The sequence below is a fragment of the Carassius gibelio genome, chromosome B22 (assembly GCF_023724105.1).
Source record: "Carassius gibelio isolate Cgi1373 ecotype wild population from Czech Republic chromosome B22, carGib1.2-hapl.c, whole genome shotgun sequence".
Lineage (NCBI taxonomy): Eukaryota > Metazoa > Chordata > Actinopteri > Cypriniformes > Cyprinidae > Carassius > Carassius gibelio.
In genome coordinates, this window is record NC_068417.1 from 32,873,635 (window position 1) to 32,897,523 (window position 23,889).

The window sequence follows — 23,889 nt, forward strand, 5'->3', positions numbered from 1 at the left end:
AATCTGCAATGGAAACCTCCAAGAAACACCTCATATGTGGTAGCTCTCAATTAGGCTATAATGGGCTTTTCTTGCCATTAATGCTTGGATAACCCCTTATTTAAACACAATTATGGCTCCAACATGGCCACTGGAGCAGATTGCGGTAACTTTATTCAATGCTTGTATTTATACCAGCCATACCACAGCATGTTTCAGAAGCAACCCAGAAGCATCTCTCCATGCTGCTTTGCTTAAGATACACACCTACGTCTCCTTCGATTAAACATGATGACTAGTGCGGTGGCTGCGATACCAATTCTGTCGCCATGACTTATCACGAGAGGACAAAATGACATCTTGGTTGCATAATATCTGTTAATGGAAACACCGTCAGCTTTCCGTCCCTACAACCAACAAAACTCTAGCAAGCTCTTAGCTGTCTGGAATATCTTGTCAACCACTTTATAATGTTTTTTTAGCTATGATGAATGAATTCTCTAGAAACAACACCACAAACCATTAAAATAAAACTTTCAGAAGACAGCTCCACATGGCAATGTACGAAACACCCATTACACAATAGCAATTACCTACATCACTAAATCTACCTCCTTGCAATGTTCCCAACATCTTGGAAACCACATGGCAATGCCATGTCAACCACCCCTAAACACCATAACAACTGCACAGCAACACACCAAAAACACTCTGGGCCATAGCAATTCCCTGAAACAACTCATTACAGCATGGCTACCTAGTAATCTTGCAGCATTGGTTTAGCAAGAACCCAAAACAACTTATCGACAACATAGTAGTCGAACAAGAAAAAACTAGCAACCACACAATGCACTTTAAACTTTCACTACACTCTACAAAAAAAACCTGAAACCCCCTAGCAAGCTTTGAGCAATGTCTGGAACATCTTGTCAGTCTTGTGCACATTTAACATCTAGAAACAACACGATAACCCATTTAAAAAAAACAAAAACAAAACACTCAGAACACCTTAGAAACCCCATACGAATGTAAAACAGATCCTACAATCCACCTATATCGCCAAAGCAGCTTACCAGCAATGCTCCCAATATTTTCGATACCAAACCCCTAACAACCAGCAACACATTAAAAAACATTCTGAACAGTAGCAACTATCTACAGCACCCTAGCAACAATGAAGCAATGCATGAAACATTGTCAATTGAATTGCAATGCTTTGTAAACCACCTAGAACACCCTAAATAGAACACAGGAAAACTTTAACAAATCAATGCTTAGAAAACTATTGCAACCACATTGCAATGAACATAAACACTCAATACACACCATAGTAAAACCCTAGGAACTACCTACAAAATTACAGCATCCTCCAAGTTTCCAGCTTTTTGAACATCAAAACTGCATTGCAACACCATGTCAACCCCCCCTGAAAACCAAAGTAACTGCATAGAAACATATTTAAAACCGTTTCAACACCCTAAAAGAACACCTTTGGAAGTACTTTACAATGCCCTGGCAACCAACCTGGACAAACCAAATCATGTTCTAGAAATGTAAGAGCAATGTGAACATTCTTTAAGTCTTCTTTTTTATTTTATTCTGTACAAGTCAAATACTTCTGCAAGAAGGTAAGTTGGGCATCATTAGTCAACATAACAATCCTATTGGCAAGAATAGAATAAATCCCAAAATATAAACATGTGAGACAAGATTAATGACAAAGCAAAGTGAATTTGTTCCCACATGTGTTTTTGGTAAAGACATTCATCAAAATCAAATAAGAAAAAAATGCAAAACAAAAAACAGTAGGACTGGCCACAAAGGGGTTCCCAGGCATATCAAATTTCAGCTTCATTTTCAAAAATGACTTCTTGGGCTGTGTTTATAGATCTGCTTGGACGATTGTAAAGAAAGGACTTGTCTGAATGCACTTGACAAGAGTTGAATTTAAATCACATTTAATACATTTAAATCCAATAATTCAAGTAAAATGACATATGCTAAACAATGTATGCATATGTTGACAGTAACCTTTGACTTCTACAGTATTGTTTCCACATATTATGGAAGTCAATGGCTACCGTCAACAGCATTCTTCAAAATTCTTCTACCAGAATCTTCGGGTGAACTATGCCTTCAAGGCTCATTTAAATATAGCAGGTTTTCTGAATCTATTCGTGCTATATGTGGCCATCCAGCAACAACTCAATTCTGCTGTCAGACTTTTATTTTGACGCAATGGAACTGGGAGAGGTGAATCAAACGTTGTGAAGAATGGAAGGCATGCTTTCCACAGGGTCGCTGAGCCAAGTCAAGTGCTTGTTTTCCACATGATCCTGCTTTGGAGGACATCCAGATTGAGTGATCCAAGAGGTCCTTTAGTGACTATCAATGACTGGTGGGAGAGATACCATAAGTTCTCCGCTCTTCCCTAAGGCGTATGGTCCACAGCTGATACATTGTTGAGTGTTACAGAGGAAACGCACTGCAAGGGGAAAGTCATGGATGCAAGGTCAGGATATCTGAACTGGTATGCAGAAGCTGGATATTTCCATTCCAGACTGTAACTTACTTTACCCTCTCTCTTGTCAACATGTAAGGACAAAGACTATCTGCAGTTCCTGAACAAATCGATGTGCAATGTGCAATGAGCAATATGGGTGTTGTCAGATGGAATGATAGAGATCAGATTGATCACGGTTTAGTCATCTACCACAGAGAGAAGTTGTTTGCTTGTGCGTGCCGACAACGTCATTGGTTACAATATTGTGCCTCAATCAAACAAATTAATACAATTTATTTTTTCATACCTGTTTGTCTCTACTGCCAATGAATTGTTAAAAGCACAGTTTTTCAATAAAGATGCATGCAAAATAGACTGAAGCAGGGATGATGTATTTATGTAGGCCTGGGGTGCCCAAACCTCTTCCTGGAATGCCAATGTCATGCAAATATATCTGAAACCCTTATTAAACAAACCCGAACCAGCTAATCAGTGTCTCCAGACTCACTAAACACTTCTAGGCAAGTATGCTGGAGTTGGATTTACCTCAAATCTGTAGGATGTTGGCTCTCAGGGAGCAGGACTCTGGTCTCAACTCTGGTTCTCCAGGTCCACTTTCCTGCAGAGTTTAGTTCAAACCCTAATCAAACATACCTGAACAAGCTTTCCAAGGTCTTTAGGATCATAAGAATGTTACTGGGAGGCAAGTTTGGAGCTAAACTCTGCAGGAAAGTGGACCTGGAGGTCCAAAGAGGAGAGCCCCTGTTCTACGACATAAAAGGTGGCTAAATGGAACTACAGAGGCCTACAAAAATTGGTACAATTATATTTCCCCCCCAATTAAGAATATGGATCTTACACAGTTATGAGTGACTCAATGTTTTAAAGCTTCTCATGAAGCGACGCAATCCACTCACTCCACTTTCAGCACTGTGTCAAGTGAGGATTTGTGGCCAGCAAGACCAATCAATCCTCCTTTGTCCCACATATTGTCAGGATTATGGACCTGTCTGTGTGTTTTTGCCCCCTGTGACCAAGTTTCTGTCTCCCTATGTTTGTTAATTTTTATTTCCAGGTGTGTCTAGTTTCTTCCCCATGTGTTCCATGTCCCCGTTAAATTCCATATACCCGTGTTTCCCCCATTATCCTGCCCTCATGAGCCCATGTCCTTTCTGTTCAGTTTTGTTGGGTCTTCCAGTCAAGTACATGTGTCTTCCTCCTGTTCGTCATGTTTGAGTTACCCCTGTGTTGGATTAATAAAGACTCTTTCAATTATTCTCAGCTCCGTGTTGCTTCTAGCAGAGTAGTGTGACACATAAGGTGACGCGACTGGCTCTCATTGTTTAGATTTCCCATCTTGCGAAATTCTGCCGTAGTTGTCATGCTCTTGATCACTTATTTTCCCATAAATTAGCATTAAAGGGTGTCTTGCAGTCACAGGTGTAATATTCTTAATGTCACAACACTTAAAAAGTTTTAGAAGAAATGTTTGTTGACAGTTGGTCAATTGATTTCTGAACACAAATTTCTAGAATGATATATATATATATTTTGGTTAGGGAGAGCTTTATTGTGCCAATTAGTCAGCATCCATTTAAAAATTTTAACAAAACAATAATTTACACTCAATATGTTATTAATGCATATTGTTTTATAATGTACTATTGTATGATACAGAGGTGCAGATATTTGCCATCGTTTGCAATTAGTATAAAAATCAAACGATACTGCAATTTTTACATGGTGTAAATAGAAGCAATGGCAATTTGCACTTAGAGTAAAAATAATCCATTAATATTTGCACTGTGTAAATGGCTGACGCCTAAACAATCAAACAAATGAAATAAATAAATAATGGCTTCGACTAGCAGATATAATTACAACCAACATTATTAAAGTAAATATTTTAATAATAATAAATAATAATAAAAAAAAAATATATATATATATATATATATATATATATATGTATATATATATATATATATATATATATATATATATATATATATATATATATATATATATATATATATATATATATATATGTTATTTCATGTTTCAAATAACTTTTGTGAAAATACAATGACAAAATATGGGTAAAAGAATGCTCCAAAGTGTAAAATTGTCATTCAGTTTAATGGTTCGGACTATGATTTTACTAATACATTTTTAAATAAACGTGTAATATACCATGTTAAATACATTTTTTGCTTCCTTGGCATGTTCACATAAGTGTTGGCTGTATTATATTAATAGGACTATGTGTTATTTTTTTCATTAAATATTGAAATATCTAGGGGATTTTGGTCATTCAGTGTAAGGCGATCAGGAAGCCATTTTGAAATTAAATAAACAACCAATAGTCATCAAGCAGTCTGTGACATCATCAAAAGGCTCCCTAAAGACCATGTGGTGATTCAGTAAGGCAAGTTTATTGCTCTTAAATATTTGATAATTTCACCTTTTTATAGTGTGGTATCATGAGTTACAAAAACAAATGTCATTCAGTGAAATGACATTTTCACTGTTACACAACAGTGTCATCCATTACACTGAATGACAGTGTCACTGTTTAGATAACATTTTAGCATTTTATTTATATTTAAGATAAATTAGTGATATTTAGCACCAAAAAAATATATCAAACTTTATAAATATTAATGTTTTAATGCATTTTTGTCTTTTTGGTACTGATTTCTTTTAGATGCCCACAAACAAAGAGAGAGTTTCTAGGCACCGGCAGAAAGTTAATGCAGACCCATTTAGGGCAGTGCTTTTAGCAAGGAGACACAATGACAAAATAATAGGGCTGGGTTTAAAAAGATAGATTTCTCGATTTTAATCCATTCTAATTTTGAAGAAACAATGCTGATTTGTAAATCCCAAGAATCAATCTTTCAGTCTATGCTGTTTTCAGCTGATGTTAATCAATATCAAATTGATTTGAAATTGAATCAAATCGTGAAATTTGTGTCAAAGCCTAGCCCTACAGAATAATAGTTTACTGCTGTTTTTAGATAGAGACTCCACCCTACCTATACCACAAGTTAAGAGAGGCCACCAATCCTTAACATGTCATTTATGTTGCCAAACAGAAAGTATTTTTAATTAATATCACAGTTTATATAGATCTATGTCAGTAATTGTATGTCAATAATTAAAAGGAATCTTTATTTCAGCTATCAGAGCAGAAAGTGGTCCTCTATGATGGGCAGGTTTTGGGGGCTGAAGATGATGAATTAGAGGTCAACTGCATGCATCAAAGTGGGGCTGGAAAGAATGCATTTGTGTGGCCTGAGACACCAGACAAACTATTTTACTTCACATCTGATGTGAATGTGATGTGAATAGTGTCTGAACCTGAGCCATTAACCCTGAGGAAGTCCAAAATCACTACAGCACACTGGGAGAAATTTATTGAGTAGGCCTCTCTCTCTCTCTCTCTCTCTCTCTCTCTCTCTCTCTCTCTCACACACACACACACACACACACCCACACATACATTGATTGTATTACCACCATCTCTGTTCTTGATGAAATCTCTAAATCACTATATCTGTTATTTATAAAATGAGAGAAATTGTATTACCACCACTTTTTTCACAATTGTTAAGGTGTGTGTTCGTTTGTCCTTCAAGTTCCAATTTGTCAATGAAATGAGAGATATTGATTATACAGTCTTACCACCAGTTCAGTTAATTTTTACAAATATGATATGCATTGTGGAATAAAATTATTATTCGTTTCATCATCTGCTTCATTCAAAACATTGCAATATGGAAACAATGACACTATTTTCCACATTTTTGTCAAAAATGTCATTCAGCGTAACAAACCATGGTCATTTGGTGTAACAGATATATTTATGTAGAAATGAAGGAATATACTTATTCTGAGCTGTACTTAATATGTAAAATAATATGTGATCCTACAAAATTTTATTTGATTTTCAATTTCTTACAAAAACTTCCTGCTGACCAGTGGGTAAAACCTAATGGTTTAAAGGATATTGGCGAAGTATAATGCTGTAAAATTACAAATAATTCAATTTAACCCATAGAAATCCAAATTAGACAACAAAATTTAGTACCTGTGATTATTCAGTATTTAAATCAGTGTTTAATTTCTATGCAACCATCAGCACCAAACAGAACTGTAATATATACGTTTGAGCAAAATGACACCATTGGCTCAACCAATGGCAATCATTTGGGGAAAGTCTACTTGTTTCCAAACAATGGGAAACAGGGGAGTGTTTGAAACTTGTTTGTGTTTGGTGCCATCAGTGGTGCAGAAATTATTAGCTTCAATTTAATCCTCAGGATTTTCAGGTTTCTTATAAGAAATGGCCTTTTGCATACTGTACAGTAAACATACATTTCAAGCAGAGCTCTGGAGCTGCGTCAACCATACAAAACTTGACTGTGACGGAGACAACTGGGAAAGTCTCCAAACGCTTCCTTCAAACTACAGACCACATTCAGTTGACATGCAAAGCCCCCCGTTTAAAACAATCTTGCACAGCAGTGAACATGCTAAAACATGAAAACTCTGAACCATACTAACCATTTGCGGCTTGTTGTTTCTATATGCACACTGCAAACTGTACCGCTTGTAGACAAATACATGCATCAGCTGACACCAAGTTTTATTTGGCTTGGACAGAGTTGATTTCAGGATAGTGGTATAAATCCCAGATCCTAGAGAGAAGCTCGCTGGTAGGTGACAGATTTATTCAAATATTAACTCACAAGCTGGCAAACAGTCTCTTGGAGTGAGTTTGCACAGTCTCTGTTAGATGGAGGGAAATAACAGGGTTTTCACATCAGTGTCAATATAGAACTAGATCATTTACTGGAAAAAATAACTACATTTATGGTCTCTAGACTTATGTTAAATTCTAATACATTGAATCATAATACAACATTTATAATGATATCTTCTGCATAAAAGTCTGACAATAAGTCTGAACTATGTTGGGTAATCTACAATGCAAAAGATGGACAATCTTTGGAAGATTCATAATGGTAAATTGATTGATTTATTTGTATTTATTTTTATGATCCAGTAAACCCTATACATTTCTTTGTTTCCTGATGTTTAGAAACCAATCACTAATGGAAATTATGATACCTCATGTATGTTGCAAAAGTGTAATGTGTGTTGTAATCAATTCAATTTGTGATTCTGAGTTTTGAAGTCAAATATGTAAAACATGAGCAAACACTGAGTGTATATGTTAAACAAGAACGTATTTTCAACACTACATCACAGATCTTATTAAAGGAGGCACATTATGTTGTTGCTCACAATCATGTGCATTACATTAAACATGAGTCATTCAATTAAGTTAAATTAGTTTCATTTTTATTTTGTTTTTAGTCAAGGACATCACTATGATATCACATAGGCTGTTCCACTGGCAGAAAATTATTGGTCTAAATGACAAAAGAAAGAAAGAAAGAAAGTTATTCAAATATTTTGAGATTTCAATTTGAATTTATGTAGAGATTATTTTAATTATAACCAAGTAAGCTCCACCATTCTCATTACTTTATTATGAATAAATCTAATATTTTATACATTCATTATATACCTGTATATGTATAGGCGCTATGTCACATCAGCTAACCCCTGGGGTGCCTCAAGGTTCGGTTCTGAGCCCCGTTAAATATTATATAATTTCCAATAAAGCAGGAATTATATAACATTTATTTTTATGATATAATGATAATAGTCCACAGTGCATTAACTAATGTTAAAAGATACAAATTAATTAATACACATTTTTTTTTGTATTGCAAAAATCAAATTTCTAATTTTACCACATAAATATTTTTAAACCTGACTTTACAATATGTTATCCTGAATGTGGTGTTTTTTTGTTTTGTTTTTTGGACATGAGGCTTTTTTGACTGTGTATGCAACCTGTTCCCAGTGGCATTTCTCACAATAACTAAAACATGTTACTAAGGATGCAAACTGAGCCACCCAAATTTCCCTCCTTTAGAAACCCATCTGGCCCCAACCCAAAACCAATAAATCTGAGCTTAGGAAAAGAGCAAACAATATAGTTGCTCTGACCATCAATAGATAGAGGACAACATGCTTTCTTGTATTGAATTAGGGCCTTTAGAAAGCAAATACAGTCCACTGAGAAAAACTAAGACAAGGCTCACTTAAGGGGGAAAGGAAGTACTTTCAATGCATGTCAACAAGCAGCGGAAGAGAACTCCTAATGGGTACAGAACTGCCACTGGTGTGCATGAAGAAAAACATGTCTCGTTGGAGTATGGTATGCAAACACACACAGGCATCTTTCAAGCTAGTCTGGGCAGTGGCATGAACTCCTTAGCAAGTACGGGAAATGACACTTGCAGAGCACGCAGACCTTCTCCTAAACCTTTCCACTAGATGGGTTCCACATGGTCTGTAGATAGTAGTGGCATTATTATAGCAACCTCATTGCATTTTTGTGTTTAGAGCATTGTGTCGTCCCAAAATCTTGGTTAAACCATTAACGTGCCATGGCACCAGATGGGTTGCACGATTGTTGGTGCTGGTTTGTGGTTTGATTCAAGTGATGGAATGTGACTAGGACCTGTTATTGTGTTTATGGTTACTGTAAAGGGCTCGGCTCAGGCACATTTACCAGGAAATGATGAGATGAGAGTGAGGCATTGCTGGAATCTACTACTTAAAAATATTTTCATTTTACACTGTTAAAGCATTTATGAGCATTATGATACAAAAAATTACATGTCTGAAAAGATAAATGGGATAATTTATGGTTGCACATTATTTTTACAGTCCACTTTAGACATTGCTATAAGTAACTTTGCAACTAAATGTCAACTAACTCTCATTAATTTGCAACTACATGTCTATTAACTCTCAGGGTAGACTTAGGTTAGGTTTAGGTCTGTAGAATAATTTGACATATGCTTAAAAAGTTTCTAATAGTCAGTATGTTACTGTCACATGGACTTTATAAACCACAGCAAGTGAAGGCCACCAGACTCCACATACATTTTACTATATTAGACAGGGCTAACCAATGGGGTGCCTCAGAGATCAGTGCTTGGCCCTTTTTCGATATACAAAACCTCACTCAAACCATTTAATTAATGAAAATCCACTGTAAATATATTATTATATTATATAAACACTGAAATGTTGTTGAAATTAAATCATGTAAAATTTGAATTCTCCCATGATTCATGTATAACCTGTTTCTTATTGTTGGCAGACCAGTTAAATACATGGCATGAGATAATAGCAAGATTGTTTTTTCTTTAGTTTGTTAATGAACAAGTGCCCATAATTTTCAAAACACCTGCCCATGTGCAGTAAATGTTTTAGCAATAATAATATTAGGTAATGAAAACATCAATTCAAAATGTGGAATTAAATGCATTTTTGAAGCTATATAAGGCTCTGTTACAGTCCAGTTCATTGATTGGCTACTGTAAATGTAAATAACAGCCCAACTCTCTTTTCCTCTCCCTTTTTAATATTATTATCAACTTTTTATAGTGATGCTTACATAAACCGACCTTGGCACATATTAACTGTCTGGCCCTTCATCCAGGACTTCTTCCTGTCATTGACCGCCTGTTATCTAACTGCTTGGAATAAATTATTGCATTGTGATTTGTTGCTGGCTACTTCGCAGAAGTCATTTAACCCATTTTCTCCTGACAGATCCCATAAAGCTAATCCTCTCAGTGAGAAAACGTGTGTCAACTTAAATGATAATCAGCCTGTATATAAGCTGGGTTGGGGGCTGGTACTACTTGTGGAGTTATGGTAAGATGGGCTTTGACAGTTAAATCTGGCACAACAGAGCACTGTTCCAAAACCTAGTTAGCTGCCTACCAAGACACCAAGTATGCTCCCAGTCCCAACACAAAAATGCTTCCAGTTAAATAATATAAGTCTGTCTTTGAAAGTACCTCAGGCCTGTCGCAATACTCACACATTTACCATCTTTGCACTTGACCATTTGTCTACTTACATTACATATTTCCTTCATGGATAAACTATTTGCTCATAACCTTGAGAGATCCATGCCTGAACACTCACTGTTAGCTCTGCAATACAATTTGCAACAACATTTTACTACCAAATGATATGTAATATCTTATTCATTTAACTTACATCAAATCTTGCATTTTTTATGGCAAATTGCTTCCTGAATATGGGGAATGATGGGATACGTTTAGCTTCGTTTATTCGTTTATGCAATCCCAGAATGCACTGCAGCAACCACAGTGAAAAACGAATATTCTAAATCAACCACTGAATTTCAGCTAGTATGCTGCCTCAGATGGTTGATGCCTATGTAGACAGCAAGGCAGCATGCTATAGCTAATCCAAGGTGTTGTGGTTTTGCGTAGACTGATGGTTTTAGTTAGGAAAACATATTGAAGGTTCTCAGGGCAAAAAAATGAAATAAATGGAGAGCACCAGACTTTGTCAGCTTTCTATAAATACCCTTTCAACACAAACATCAGTGAAAACTATTTAAAGTTCATAGTTATTTTTTTAAAGGCACTTGTAAAATTGCCTGGACGCCTTTAAGTATATAAAAGATTTATTTTATAAGCAAAATAACCAAGCTGTTAATGAGTGTAACAAGAAGACAAAAATATCCTATAGGTATGAGGTTTGCCTTGGGAACAAATTAATACTGAGCGGTACTTTAGGATGCACGACTTGAACAGAAACCTAATAACACTTTTACTAGTTTCTGCCGCCAGTAATACATACGTTTTGTGAGCTGATGGCTTTATTGTTGCATGAGCAATTGAGCTGCTGGTTTAATAGAGTTGTTGTTGATAGCAGGAGCGACTGGAATGTTTGCGTTTTGGCATTTCTTCACCTCCATACAAGGGCAAATGGTGGCTAGCCAAAGCTGTATATTGTTTTACAAGAGTTGGAATTACAATGTGTAATAACAAAACCAAACTAGATGAGTGGTGCTTACCCATGCATTACTTGAAGCCACAATGCAAATAGCCAGGGCATTTCTATGCTATTGCTAACGAGTGTTTTTTGTTAGTAGCGGTGGCCCCTGTGGGGGGGTTTATCCACCTTATTTTCCAATGCGGAAGTAAGCCATTTTCTTTGTGAATTCCAGTTCATTAGATGCTATATGTAAATAACTAGAAGAATAAATAAATGTATGCATTTAGCAGACGGTTTTATCCAAAGCGACTTACAGTGCATTCAGGCTAACAATTTTTACCTATCGTGTGTTCCCAGGGATTCGAACCCACAACATTGCGCTTGCTAATGCAATGCTCTACCACTTGAGCTACAGGAACACTATAAGAAAAGTAAGTGCCATAAATGGTAAAAAATTTGCACTGCAAACCTGTGTGATTATGATAATTAATTAAACTAATATGACAAATTCCAGAGTGCAATGTGCAGGTAAAATAACTGGAAGTGGATGACACCCGAAGACTCAAAAATTCAAGGTACTAACGTCAAGGTAAGTTACGCCTGCTCTAAGATGGATGTATTATCTTAACGTAAACAAATTACATCCTAAAATAGTCTACATATTTAAGGACGCCTTATAATATATGCAAGCACCAACATTTTCTGATACAAAGTTTGTGGACAGCATTGGAGGGAAGGAAAAGACGTTACCTTGCATTGACTGTGACTGACGATGAAGTGTGTCACAAACACCCATAGAGTTAAGTACAGAAAACATGGATAAACAACACCTGAGAAGTCCAACACTTCAACACAATACACTTGAAACAGCAAAAGCCCACTGGAAATCGTTTGTTATGTACCCTACAGGTGCAAGAGTGTGTGCACCAGTAATACTGTTCAGTGTTTACCCATTGTTCACAGATACAATATGGGTCCACTGCCAGATGCAAAAACATCCTACAGGGAACAATTAATATTACACGAACAATGCTTTCGCTAGATTAACTCGACACAAACGTGCTGTCCCCTGCCATACAAGCTCTAACGACTGGGACAAAGCCACCAGGAATACAGTCAGTGAATAAGTCCAGCGCTGCTCTCAATATAGACCACACACTGTTACGATTCTAAACTCCAAATGTAAGGTAGATCTATTTGTGTAGCGTTCTGGCATTTGAACGGGATCTCTGACGCACGGTCCGATCAAGGTCAGCGGGGCCGTTTATTTTTCCCCTTGGCTGCGAGCGTGGGCTTCTGCAGTCCGTCAGCGTGGCTTTTAAAGGGAAGCGCAGCTGTCCATCGAGTCAGGCGAGAATTCACAGGTGCCCGTATATCAAGCTCTGTGGACGTGGGCCTATTTCAGCCATTGTGTCGTCACTTAACAGACAATCGCTTTATAAACTGTCCTGACAGATCGGCATGACCTGAAAGTATCTGATGTATTCGTAGCAGAGCTCTTTTCACCTGCGACCGAAATAGGAATTTATATGCGACTTTACTATTATTCGTGGGTCAGAGTCTCCTAAAACCAAAATACAGTGGAAAATAACAAAAACAAAAGAGGCTTCTGTTTTAATTGGGGTCGGTTTAAGTGCGGGCAGGACACTTCAAAGCCGTTGGAAACAGAAATTTACCGTAATACTCTCTGAGCAATGTAAATTGCTCTGTTTACTCCGAATGACACTGTTGAACCCAAAAACTCTGCGTAGCATGTCTAGGAAAGTCATCAAATAAGGAATCCCTGGCAAACGTCTGCAGTCTCTCCAGACCCTTCTGGCTGTTGTGTGTAATAAAGTTGTGGAAAGGAATTGTAAATTCCTTTCGGGTATTAGCTCAAATTTGCCCATTTGAGGGTCAACAAAAATGCTGCTGGTGAACGTCTGAGCACAGAAAAAAATGGGATGACTGGACATAAACAATTATAGAAACAATTCAGTTTTTCCACATGAAATGCGATGCATTTATTTAAGTACTGCCTGCCAAACACTTGAACAAATAAAGTATTAAAAACGAATTCCCATTAAGCTATTTCTCATGATGCTAAGGTTTATTTGATTGTTGTCAGGTATGCTTGTGTTGCTCTATTCAGATTTCATTCCAGTTAACAGAAATGTTTGATTCTAGAAATAATAATAATAATAATAAAAAGGGTGTTATGCATGTTTGCTAGGTGGCTGCTTTGTGAAATCGGGGAACACACTATTAACTATGAGTTTTCCCTCAATAAATTCCTAATTTGCTGCTTATTAATAGTTAGTAAGGTAGCTGTTAAGTGTAGGTATTGATCAGGATTAGGGATGTAGAATAAGGTCATGCAGAATAAGGCATTAATAAGTGCTTAATATTCTAGTAATATGCATGCTAATAAGCAACTAGGTAAGAGACCCTAAAATAAAGTGTTACTGTGAAATCTTATGGAAATTTAAACGTGCACATTTTCTTTATGTTTTAAACCATATTTCATATTTTGTAAATAGTGCTTTTGTGAGTGAAGAATGAGAAAGTTATTGCACTGGCCTGTTTCTTGTTTGTAACACCACCTCATCTCGCTCAACTCAAAGCTGCTTTTCATCAGAATCTTGTCTGAATACGGGCCAAGCTGATAAATCTGATTGTAGGCCTGTCTGTTCGGGGACAATTAAATCAAAGTTTGAAAATATACAGAGAAGCAACAGAACCGCTCAAATAACAGCATGCCATAGTTTATCGGTTTGCCCGACAACTATTTTCAATAACAGCACAATTTTGATTTTATGTCTGCAATTTAAGAAGAAATAAAATCAAGGAAACTCGAAACGATTATATGTCGAGGAATCCATTTAAATTAGTTTTTATTGCTTTTTTGGGGGAAGAGAGTTAAAAACAAGCAGACCACAGAAGCTACTGTTGTTTGACACAGCAGAGATGTAAATCTCTGATTTTATGAGAAAATAATTTGTTTACTCCATTTCTTTGGATGCGACACTGTCTGAACGTTTTATGAACATATTCAATAGATTCTGACAAGTGAATAACACATGGAAGCAGAAGAGAGTTTAAAAGCAATTGATATGGATATTGATAAACAATAAAATAAAATAAAAAAGTCTAAATAATTTTTTTTAAAAAGCATAAAATAACAAATTCATTGTTTTGTTTTGTTTTGCATGGTTGGTTGTTTGATTATTTTAGATTATTGCTTTTTTCTTCTTTTTTTTAAATCAATCATACTGAACTAAGAAATACTAACAAAAAGATTAGGCTGTGCCCTTAGAGTATTTGAGATAAAAGACTGAAGTTAATTTTTACTACTTGTTTTACTGCTACATCAAAGAGAGTAAAACATGTTTGGATGCTTTGCTTTGAACACAAACGAAGAATGTTGGTCTAAACAAAATTATATCACAAACGTTCATCGCTTGGACAAAAAAAAAAACATTGTGACTTTTTTCAAAATATCTTCTGAATAAAAAAAGGACAAACAAAACATGTTTTTTCTTTCTCCAGTAAACAGCATTAAATACATCACGTGTCTCATTTCTAGACGGACAACAATAAAAATGAATGATCCACTAATCTCCATTTAATAACTGATTTCACATGTTCATGCACTGAGCACTAATCTAAACTGACACACCTGTGCAAATTAAAACTCAAAATGCCAAAAACAACTGGACTATGCACTGACTTGCCAGCATCTTTCTTTGCACATTAGTATAACATCTTACAGTGCATGTGTCTATGTTTAGCGCTGCTATTTCCAGCTCAGGAGGATTGCTGGACTCTCCAGCCGATCTAAGTTTAGAGCCGCATGTCTTTGATGTCACGTCCCTCACGGCCGTAAGCCATTCTCAACATCCCGAGACATGCTTTTCACATTAGTTAGTGGGAAAAACCGATCCTGAAAGGTGATGTGGATTCAAAGTTCTCCAGAGGAAGATGTGTATTAAAGAACGATTGCAGGTACAATGAGTTCAGGTCAATCAGCATTTCTAATGTTGAGTAATGATCACTTAATATCTTTGTTTCATTTCTTTGGGTTTACAGTGAAGCACTAACAATGGAAGTGAATGGAGGCCATGCATTTGTTAATGTGTTAAATACTCACTCCTTTATTATATGGCTACAAAACATAACCAAATATGAGTTTTAACAAGATTTTACTATGATAACCACTTTCTTTATTTCTATAAAATAGCATCCAACTTTACACATGTTTGCCATTATACAGCATTAGAGCTCAATTAATAGCCTACATAATAAACCCATTATCAGACAATAATGTTCTGATTATTAAGTGTTGCACTTTGTCGTCTCCCACTCCCAACAAAGCTTTTCTAAGTCTGGTAGATTCTGATTGGCTGTCCATATATATTTTTTTATCATTCATCAGCTGAAAAAAATAAATAATAATAATAATAATAATAAATTATATATATATATATATATATATATATATATATATATATATATATATATATATATATATATCCATTGATATCATTCCTCTGTATTGTCATCATTGTAGTAGTGGTATGGCCTTTCTTGTAGAATTAGAAAGATTAATGTAGCATTACATCACTTGCTCAACAGTGGATGCTCTGCAGTGAATGGGTGCCGTCAGAATGAGAGTCCAAACATCTGATAAAACATCACAATAATCCACAAGTAATGCACCACTCCAGTCCATCAGTTAACATCTGGTGAAGTGAAAAGCTGTGTGTTTGGGAGAAACAAGTCCATAATAATTTTATTTATATATATTTTTTTACTTTAAGATATTGCTTCTGGCCAAAATATGTGTAATCCATAATAATGCATCCTCAAGTGAAAAGGTTCATCTCCTGTTGTCTCTCACATCAAAAATTCACCCACATATTCTTTTTTTTTTTTTTTTTTACTCTGTTTTGGATTGTTTTGGTCTCTAAACAGAGTTTAATTTGTGCATATTTCTCTCCTGATTCAGTCGAGACAACTTTTCCCCTGGAAAAGCCATCTAATGGATAGAGTACCTGTTTAAAGTTAATACTGTCTCAATGTATTTGTGTTTTACAAACACACAGCTTTTCACTTTGCAGTATGTTAATTGACAGACTGGAGATGGATTACTTGTGGATTACTTGTGTATTATTGTGATGTTTTTATCAGCTGTTTGGAGACTCTGACGGCACCCATACACTGTCAATAATGTAATGCCAAATTTCTCCAAATCTGATGAAGAAACAAACTCATATAATCTTTGAATGGCCTGAGAGTGAGTATTATTTTAGCCATTACTTTAAAACTTAATGCATTCAGATACTTTTATCATTCTTGGTATGCACAACTCTTTAAGATGACTTTTTTGAAACAAGGTATGAGAAATTATCGTTTGTAGTAAACTACATTATGGCTACAAATGATGTCGACTGAACTTCTGCAGCACTAACGTTCACTTAGACAGTGTACAGACAGTAATGTGCACACAGTCTTTATGATTTCTATATGTAATGCATTTTGTCATTTCTAAGCATTCACCTGGAGGCCATTCATGTTGAATTGAATTGTTTCGGGTTCAGCTAACTGAACTGCTCCAGTGTTTATATAATCAGTGCAAAGCCCAGGAACATGTTTGTAATATGAAAGAACACACTAATAAAGAGGAATGCAAACCGTCAGTCTCCCTCTCCCACAGAAATACAAGTTTACTAACAGGATCAAATGAACTTGGCCAAAGAGAGTGAATTGTCTGAGATAAAAAATACACCACAAATTCCATTTAAAAAATGTCTCCTCAAAAAATTATCCTGTGTTTCCAGTGCTTATTCCAGCAAAATAAATGTAAGACACATTTGGTAGAAGTTAGAGAAATATTTAAACCATCTAGAGGCCATGGTTATATTTTTATACAAATATCTGAGCAGAATATTTGGTGGAGCAACTTGGCGTTCCTCCACAGAAAAGCTCAAATAAGCTCGTCGATTAGCACTTCATAAGTTTTAATGTACAAATAATGTTGTATTGGTAATATATAACAGTAAATGTATTTAAAGATGTCTTCTTTTCATCATCTAGGATCTTATGTATCATTTTGTCACATGACCACTAGCCTGATGCTACAATAACACTGTTCTGAGATGCAGCCAGATTTTTAAACGTTTGTCAGCGGCTCAGAACAGTGTTCCCTTTTGGTCGGGTCTCAAAACTAGCTATATTTGGTTATCAGCCACCTCCAGGAGGCTATTTTAGGCTGTGGGAAAAGTTAGTCCCTCTTCATTGAGAACTCTGTCACTGTCTGCTAATGGGAAAGACCCATATCATGGGAAAGTGTTATTTTGGTGTTCTTCTCCAAACAACGGCTCTATTTTGGGAGTTGCGCTTTTAGTTTTGACCCAGGAGGCCGTTTAATACATCATTGAAATGGTAACTGAAAAGTGAATTTGATGTTAATTTGGGGGAACAGTAGTACACAGATAAATCGCTTCGATGCGGAGTCACACAGAACAACAGCGCCTCCCACAGGAACTAAACATCGTCCGGTTGAATGTAGCGTTGTCTCCACCTACTGGTCATAACAGAGCATGACACGCCCAATGCATTTATTGTGATTTAAGTTAAAATGTAATTATATATATATATATATATATATATATATATATATATATATATATATATATATATATAATTATAATACACTACTAAAGTAAAGAAAGACCCTTGAAAATTTAATACAAATATTATAGCACCTTTAGCAGGGTCATCTGATCAAACTTCGAGTAACTGAGCTGAACTACATCATATTAGCCAAAAATGAGCTCATAAATCAAAAGTTTAGATTCACACTTGGGGAAAAGATGAGCCACAGACTCTATGTACCTTCAGTATGCTCTTCAATTATAATTCACATACTGCTCTCTACTGGCTACGGTTTATAATCATAAAACAAACTGCACACAGATGCATCAAGATTGATCAAGGATCAGTTTATTAGTAACTCAAGTTCAATTATGTCATCTGAAATCTATTTTAATGTATTTTAATATGTAATATGCTCCTGTGATAGGAAAGCTTCATCACTCCATTCAGTGTCACATTGAGCCTTCACAAATCATCAGATAAATGCCAATATTCACTAATCATATCTAATATTTGCTGCTCAAGAAATATCTTATAATTATCAGTGTTGAAAGCAGTTGTGTGGTTTAATATTTCTTGGATATGATACATTGCTGTTCAAAAGTTTGGACTAATACTTTATTCAGCAAGGATGCATTAAACTTATCAGAAGTGACAGTAAAAATATTTATAATGCTCCTTAAGATTTATATTTCAGATAATTACTTTTCATTGAATGTTTTATTCATCTTAGAATCATGAAATAAAAAAAAATCTATATATGGAGCAAAAACCATGTTTACAATTCATAATAATAAGAAACATTATAAATATTTGACACTAATGATAATTTTTAATTATTAAGGACCAAAACTGCTTATTACAAGGATTTAACGACTAATAATAATTCAGAATAATAATGGTCTTATTGTATTTTATATTTAAAAAAAAAAGTAACCTTTGTAAAAAGAGACTTTTCAAAAACATTTTAAAATCTTAATAAGAAATTGTATATTTATATACTATAAAAAACATGCATATATTTACTCCTATGATAATATCCCAACCTAACCTTAGTAAGAATATCATTCATTAAAAAAATAAAAGAAAATAATTATTCTGTTCTAATGTCTCAGTGTGGAGTTAAGGATGCACTTATTGTATATAATATAAGCAGATGTTTAGTAGAAATGTTTCTGCATGACAGATCAAAGGTTTTATTATATTAGTGAAACCAGCAGCCATTCAAGATAAAAAGATTGAACTTCAGGAATTTTAATGACATGTCAAAAAATGCCAAATGTCAATCATGTCAAAAACACATTACGCAAATGAAGTGCCAACACGGGTTTCCAAAACGTAAAACAATCAACTTGCAAAATAAACAGATTTACAGCTCTGTGGTTACAAAAACAAAAAAGTCCATCACTTGAAGAATCTAGAGTCAAAAACATAAGTGTGTAGATACTCTTGAGTACGACAAGTCACCCGACCCTCAGCGGCGGAGCCACTAACACGACTCCATCCCCTCGGACAAACAGCATGGGGATGTTACGCTTCGTCGACTGTAAAACAAACACGCATTTCAACACCACACCGGATGACTTCAAATGAAATACAACTTCAAATCTAATTAAGTGTCGTTACTTTAGAAAAAAAAGGGAAGAAAAACAAAATTATTTTGAATATTAAAGATTAGCAGCGCCCCAATCCTACAATTACAATACTGTTTATTCTAATAGATTAAGTTTTTTCGTTGCTGCTGTTAAGATTGATTTATATTTGTCACCAATATAAGTTTAATTAGAAACAATCACAACATGGATGATTTTTTACAAAAAAATGATGCATAAAGGGGGTCGCACACCGGACGAGAAGCGCAGCTCCGCGTCGCGTCGCGCCACGTCTTTCAAATTCGAACACATTATTCTCTATGGGTGTACACACACCGGCGGCGCCATTCGGCGTCTGTCTGCGGCGCCCAGCTACGACTCAGAACGCTGTTCAAATTTCTGCCGCGCCACAGAGCGCCATCTGCATAGTTTTATATTAAAAAACCCAGATGTTATAATTGAAATAAAAGTAAAATACAGTACACTTGTTTCATTCAAATAAAACATTACAAAGTGTTTGGTTACGTTTTCAGCTGCACAGTTACCTAGACAACAGATACAACAAAACAATAACAGACTTATTATAATAACACAGATTCTTTTCATTAATTAACGTTCAAAACTCAGCTTTTATCAATTAAAATCATATATTTAAAATAATAATAATAGATGAAGTTAAAACTCTCCCATCTTGCTGCGAAATTGAGCTCACGCAGAATGTGCGCGTCCGGTGTGCGATACTTTGAGTTGTCCTACATGTGGCGCGACACGACGCGGCACTTCTCGTCCGGTGTGCGACCGCCTTAACCCCTTAGGATTGAGTTTGAATTGTACATCTAAGACCGCAAAAACACTAAGAAAACCGTGGACTGCAGTGAGAGTGACCTTATAAATCTCCTCATACGTCTCCTCGTCGATCTCCACAGTCGTCACGGTCTCCTCAACATCTCCCAGGATCATGTTTAAGTGCTGGTCATAGGCCTAATGCAGAAGAAAAAATAATAAATGTATAAACAAATTGTGTATGTAAGAAGTTTGATTCTATATAATAATGCTAAAAGTATCCATATAAATTTACAATTAGAGACTGATTGTTTGTCTACATCCTGCTGACTAAAACAATTGAAAAAATAAAAAAATAAAATAATTTTATTTGGCCAAAATACAAATGTATTTGAAAATCTGGAATGTGAGGGTGAAAAAAAAAAAATAAATCTAAATACTGAGAAAACGCAAGCCTGATCAGGGTTACCCGTACCGAATCGTACTGTACTGTATCGTATCGCTCAGTGAAAACGAGCCAAGAGAGAGAGCGAGAAAGATTTAGTTTAACTTGAAGTACCATAATAAATACTACTTAAACTGCAATAATATTCATTAATAATAATTAATTATTCAATAATACTTCATATAAATTAATTCTAGATATTTTTAAAAGGACAAAACTATATATATATATATATATATATATATATATATATATATATATATATATATATATATATAAATACAACAACTGACACATATACTACAGCTACCTGAAATGAAACCAGGAAAAATTATAATAAAAAAAACATTATAATACACATATTATTAAACACTATACTGTTGTATACCAATGATGCTAAAATAATCCTTGTGTTACGTTACTTCAAGACATTATTATATACTACTATATTAAAACGTTACTAACATTAGCAAAGATTAAAACTTTCACAGTGTGTTGTCCTGCACTGTAGTTGTAAACTGATAACAGAAGTAAGGAAAGCTGGCCATCAGTAAACACACGGGCTGCTGCATGGATGAATGAATGAAAGGATTAATAGATGGATGGATGGAAGAGTTAGTGTGTCTCACGTGCAGTCTGCCGCGCAGCTCTCTGTCGTTCCTCATCTTCACATAGATCCTCTCGTCCAGACTCAGCCGGATCAGATCCAGAGGCTCTTCCACTGTGTTGCTGCTCTGCTGCTGCAGATCACGTTAACATTACAGTCATATTAACCGAGGAAAGTGTGAACAACCTTCTAAGACCTGCGGTTTATAAACTGCCTCGAAATACTCGTGTGTTCAACAAGACACACATTAAAACATCCGCATAATATTCAGCAGCTCCGCGATTATATATTAACAAATATTAACGACATAACGTTACACTTGTCACTTACGTATGTAAAACAAAATAGCATACCTGCTCAGCGTCGTCCGCCATCTTTCAAAGTTACCCAGAATGCTTTCCGTTTGTCTCCCACAAATCGTTGGGCGGGAAACGTGACTGTTTCCTGTTAGTCGAAACAAAAAAAAAGAGTTCCTCCAGAGGGCGCGTGACGGCTCAGAAACCTGAGTCCTGAACTGAGAGGCATCTTTGAACGCTTTTAGTAATTTGTAAATAATAACTTTTAAATATATTAGTTCCAACTACTGGAAAACGACTAGGCCAAGGCTATATTTAAGATCAGCTTTAACATACTCCTTACGTTAGTTTTTTAAACATTTGAGGCTTATAATAGGCTACCAATTTTGTGAATCATATGAGGGAAAAGTTTAGTGGACATTACTTACACTTGCGTATATCAAAATAATTAGGCTAATATAGACAGGGATGGATCATGACACAGCGGTGCCCTGGGCCCCCCTAGGTTGAAATTTTGTTCCTTTTTATTCAAAACTTTCCCTATTGGCTAAATATATAATAATAATAATAAAAAATAATGATTCATAAATATAAGTAAATACATTGTACACCTTTATAAATCATGTTAGTTTATCTTTAAAGCACTATGGGAAAAGTAGCCTAATATTAGTCTAATCTATTAACTAGGTGAAGTTAGATAAATGAGTCATCAGGTAAAATGGGACAAAAAAGTAGTAGCCTCATATCTCTTTAAACTGTTACAGCCAATCGTAATAACTGATCTTGCATTGTAGGTTCAACACTTGTTGACATGTAAAAATATTTTTTAAATAATGATTTGTTTTAGAGTCTGAGTGTTACATGAAGATTGTCAGAGAAATTGTAAGGTAAGTGAGCCTGACATAGTAAATTTCATTCAGAAACTATAAGTAATCTTACCAACAAAGCAAAGGTTTATGAACAAGGTTTTGACATGCTCTTTCAAATAAAAAACGAGTTTAAAACCAATACACAATTGGTGCTCTGCATTTAACACACCCAGAGCAGTGGGCAGCTATATAGCAGTAAAATATGGAGTGCAACAAGGATCCGTCCAAGGTCCCCTTCTATTTTCAATATACATGTTGCCCCTTGGTAATATTATTAGAAAATACGGAATTAGCTTCCACTGTTATGCTGATGATACTCAGCTATATATATCAACGAGACCAGATGAAACTTCCCAATTATCTAAGCTAACAGAGAAAAAAATGTTATTTCTCTTATTTAATTCGGATAAGACAGAGATATTAATTATTGTACCAAAAAACAGTACACAGAATCTTGTAGATTACAAATTGCAACTAGACGGATGTACTGTTACTTCCTCTACAGTCAAAAATCTGGGTGTTATAGACAGCAACTTGTCTTTTGAAAATCATATTTCCCATGTTACAAAAACTGCATTCTTCCATCTTAGAAACATTGCCAAGCTACGAAACATGTTATCTGTTTCTGATGCAGAAAAGCTAGTTCATGCATTCATGACCTCTAGACTGGACTATTTTAATGCGCTTCTAGGTGGTTGTCCTGCTTCTTCAATAAACAAGCTACAGGTAGTCCAAAATGCAGCAGCTAGAGTCCTTACAAGGTCAAGAAAATATGATCATATTACCCCAATTTTACAGTCCCTGCACTGGCTACCTATTAAGTTCCGTATCAGTTACAAATTATCATTACTTACCTATAAGGCCCTAAATGGTTTAGCTCCAGTGTACCTAACTAGCCTTCTACCACGTTACAACCCATCACGCACCCTAAGGTCACAAAACGCTGGACTTTTGGTCGTTCCTAGGATAGCAAAGTCCACTAAAGGAGGTAGAGCTTTCTCACATTTGGCTCCCAAACTCTGGAATAGCCTTCCTGATAATGTTCAGGGTTCTGTCTGTTTAAATCTAGATTAAAAACGCATCTCTTTCGCCAAGCATTTGAATAATGTATATCTGAAATTGTGAAAGCAGTTGTATCTGATCAAATGTGCATTCCTATATTCTTTAGCTTGGGTTAAACTAATTAATTTTACTTTGTTGGAACAGCAGCTTTGCTAATGATGTCTCTATTTGTTTCTATGTTTTGCCATTAGGATTTACACAAGC

At 35.4% G+C, this 23,889-nt stretch overlaps 1 protein-coding gene and 1 long non-coding RNA gene across 3 annotated transcripts; both read right to left on the reverse strand.

Moving 5' to 3' along the window:
* Positions 1 to 1,547: 1,547 nt before the first annotated feature.
* LOC127988569 (uncharacterized) lies at positions 1,548 to 2,902 on the reverse strand. Its single transcript, XR_008161748.1, has 3 exons — positions 2,790 to 2,902; positions 2,552 to 2,688; positions 1,548 to 2,464 (listed from the first exon to the last, which is right to left on the reverse strand). It is a non-coding gene; the product is annotated as an uncharacterized LOC127988569 (long non-coding RNA).
* A 16,367-nt stretch (positions 2,903 to 19,269) lies between these two features.
* LOC127987999 (U6 snRNA-associated Sm-like protein LSm3) lies at positions 19,270 to 21,961 on the reverse strand. Of its 2 annotated transcripts, none has more exons than XM_052590484.1 (4): positions 21,812 to 21,961; positions 21,481 to 21,591; positions 20,509 to 20,604; positions 19,270 to 19,575 (listed from the first exon to the last, which is right to left on the reverse strand). In XM_052590484.1, the coding sequence occupies exons 1-4, from the start codon at positions 21,830 to 21,832 to the stop codon at positions 19,495 to 19,497; spliced, it is 309 nt and encodes a 102-aa protein (XP_052446444.1). In that variant the 5' UTR covers positions 21,833 to 21,961; the 3' UTR covers positions 19,270 to 19,494. The 2 variants fall into 2 exon arrangements, with proteins under 2 accessions (XP_052446444.1, XP_052446446.1); XM_052590486.1 differs by having other exon boundaries at positions 21,481 to 21,588; positions 21,812 to 21,858.
* Positions 21,962 to 23,889: the final 1,928 nt, after the last annotated feature.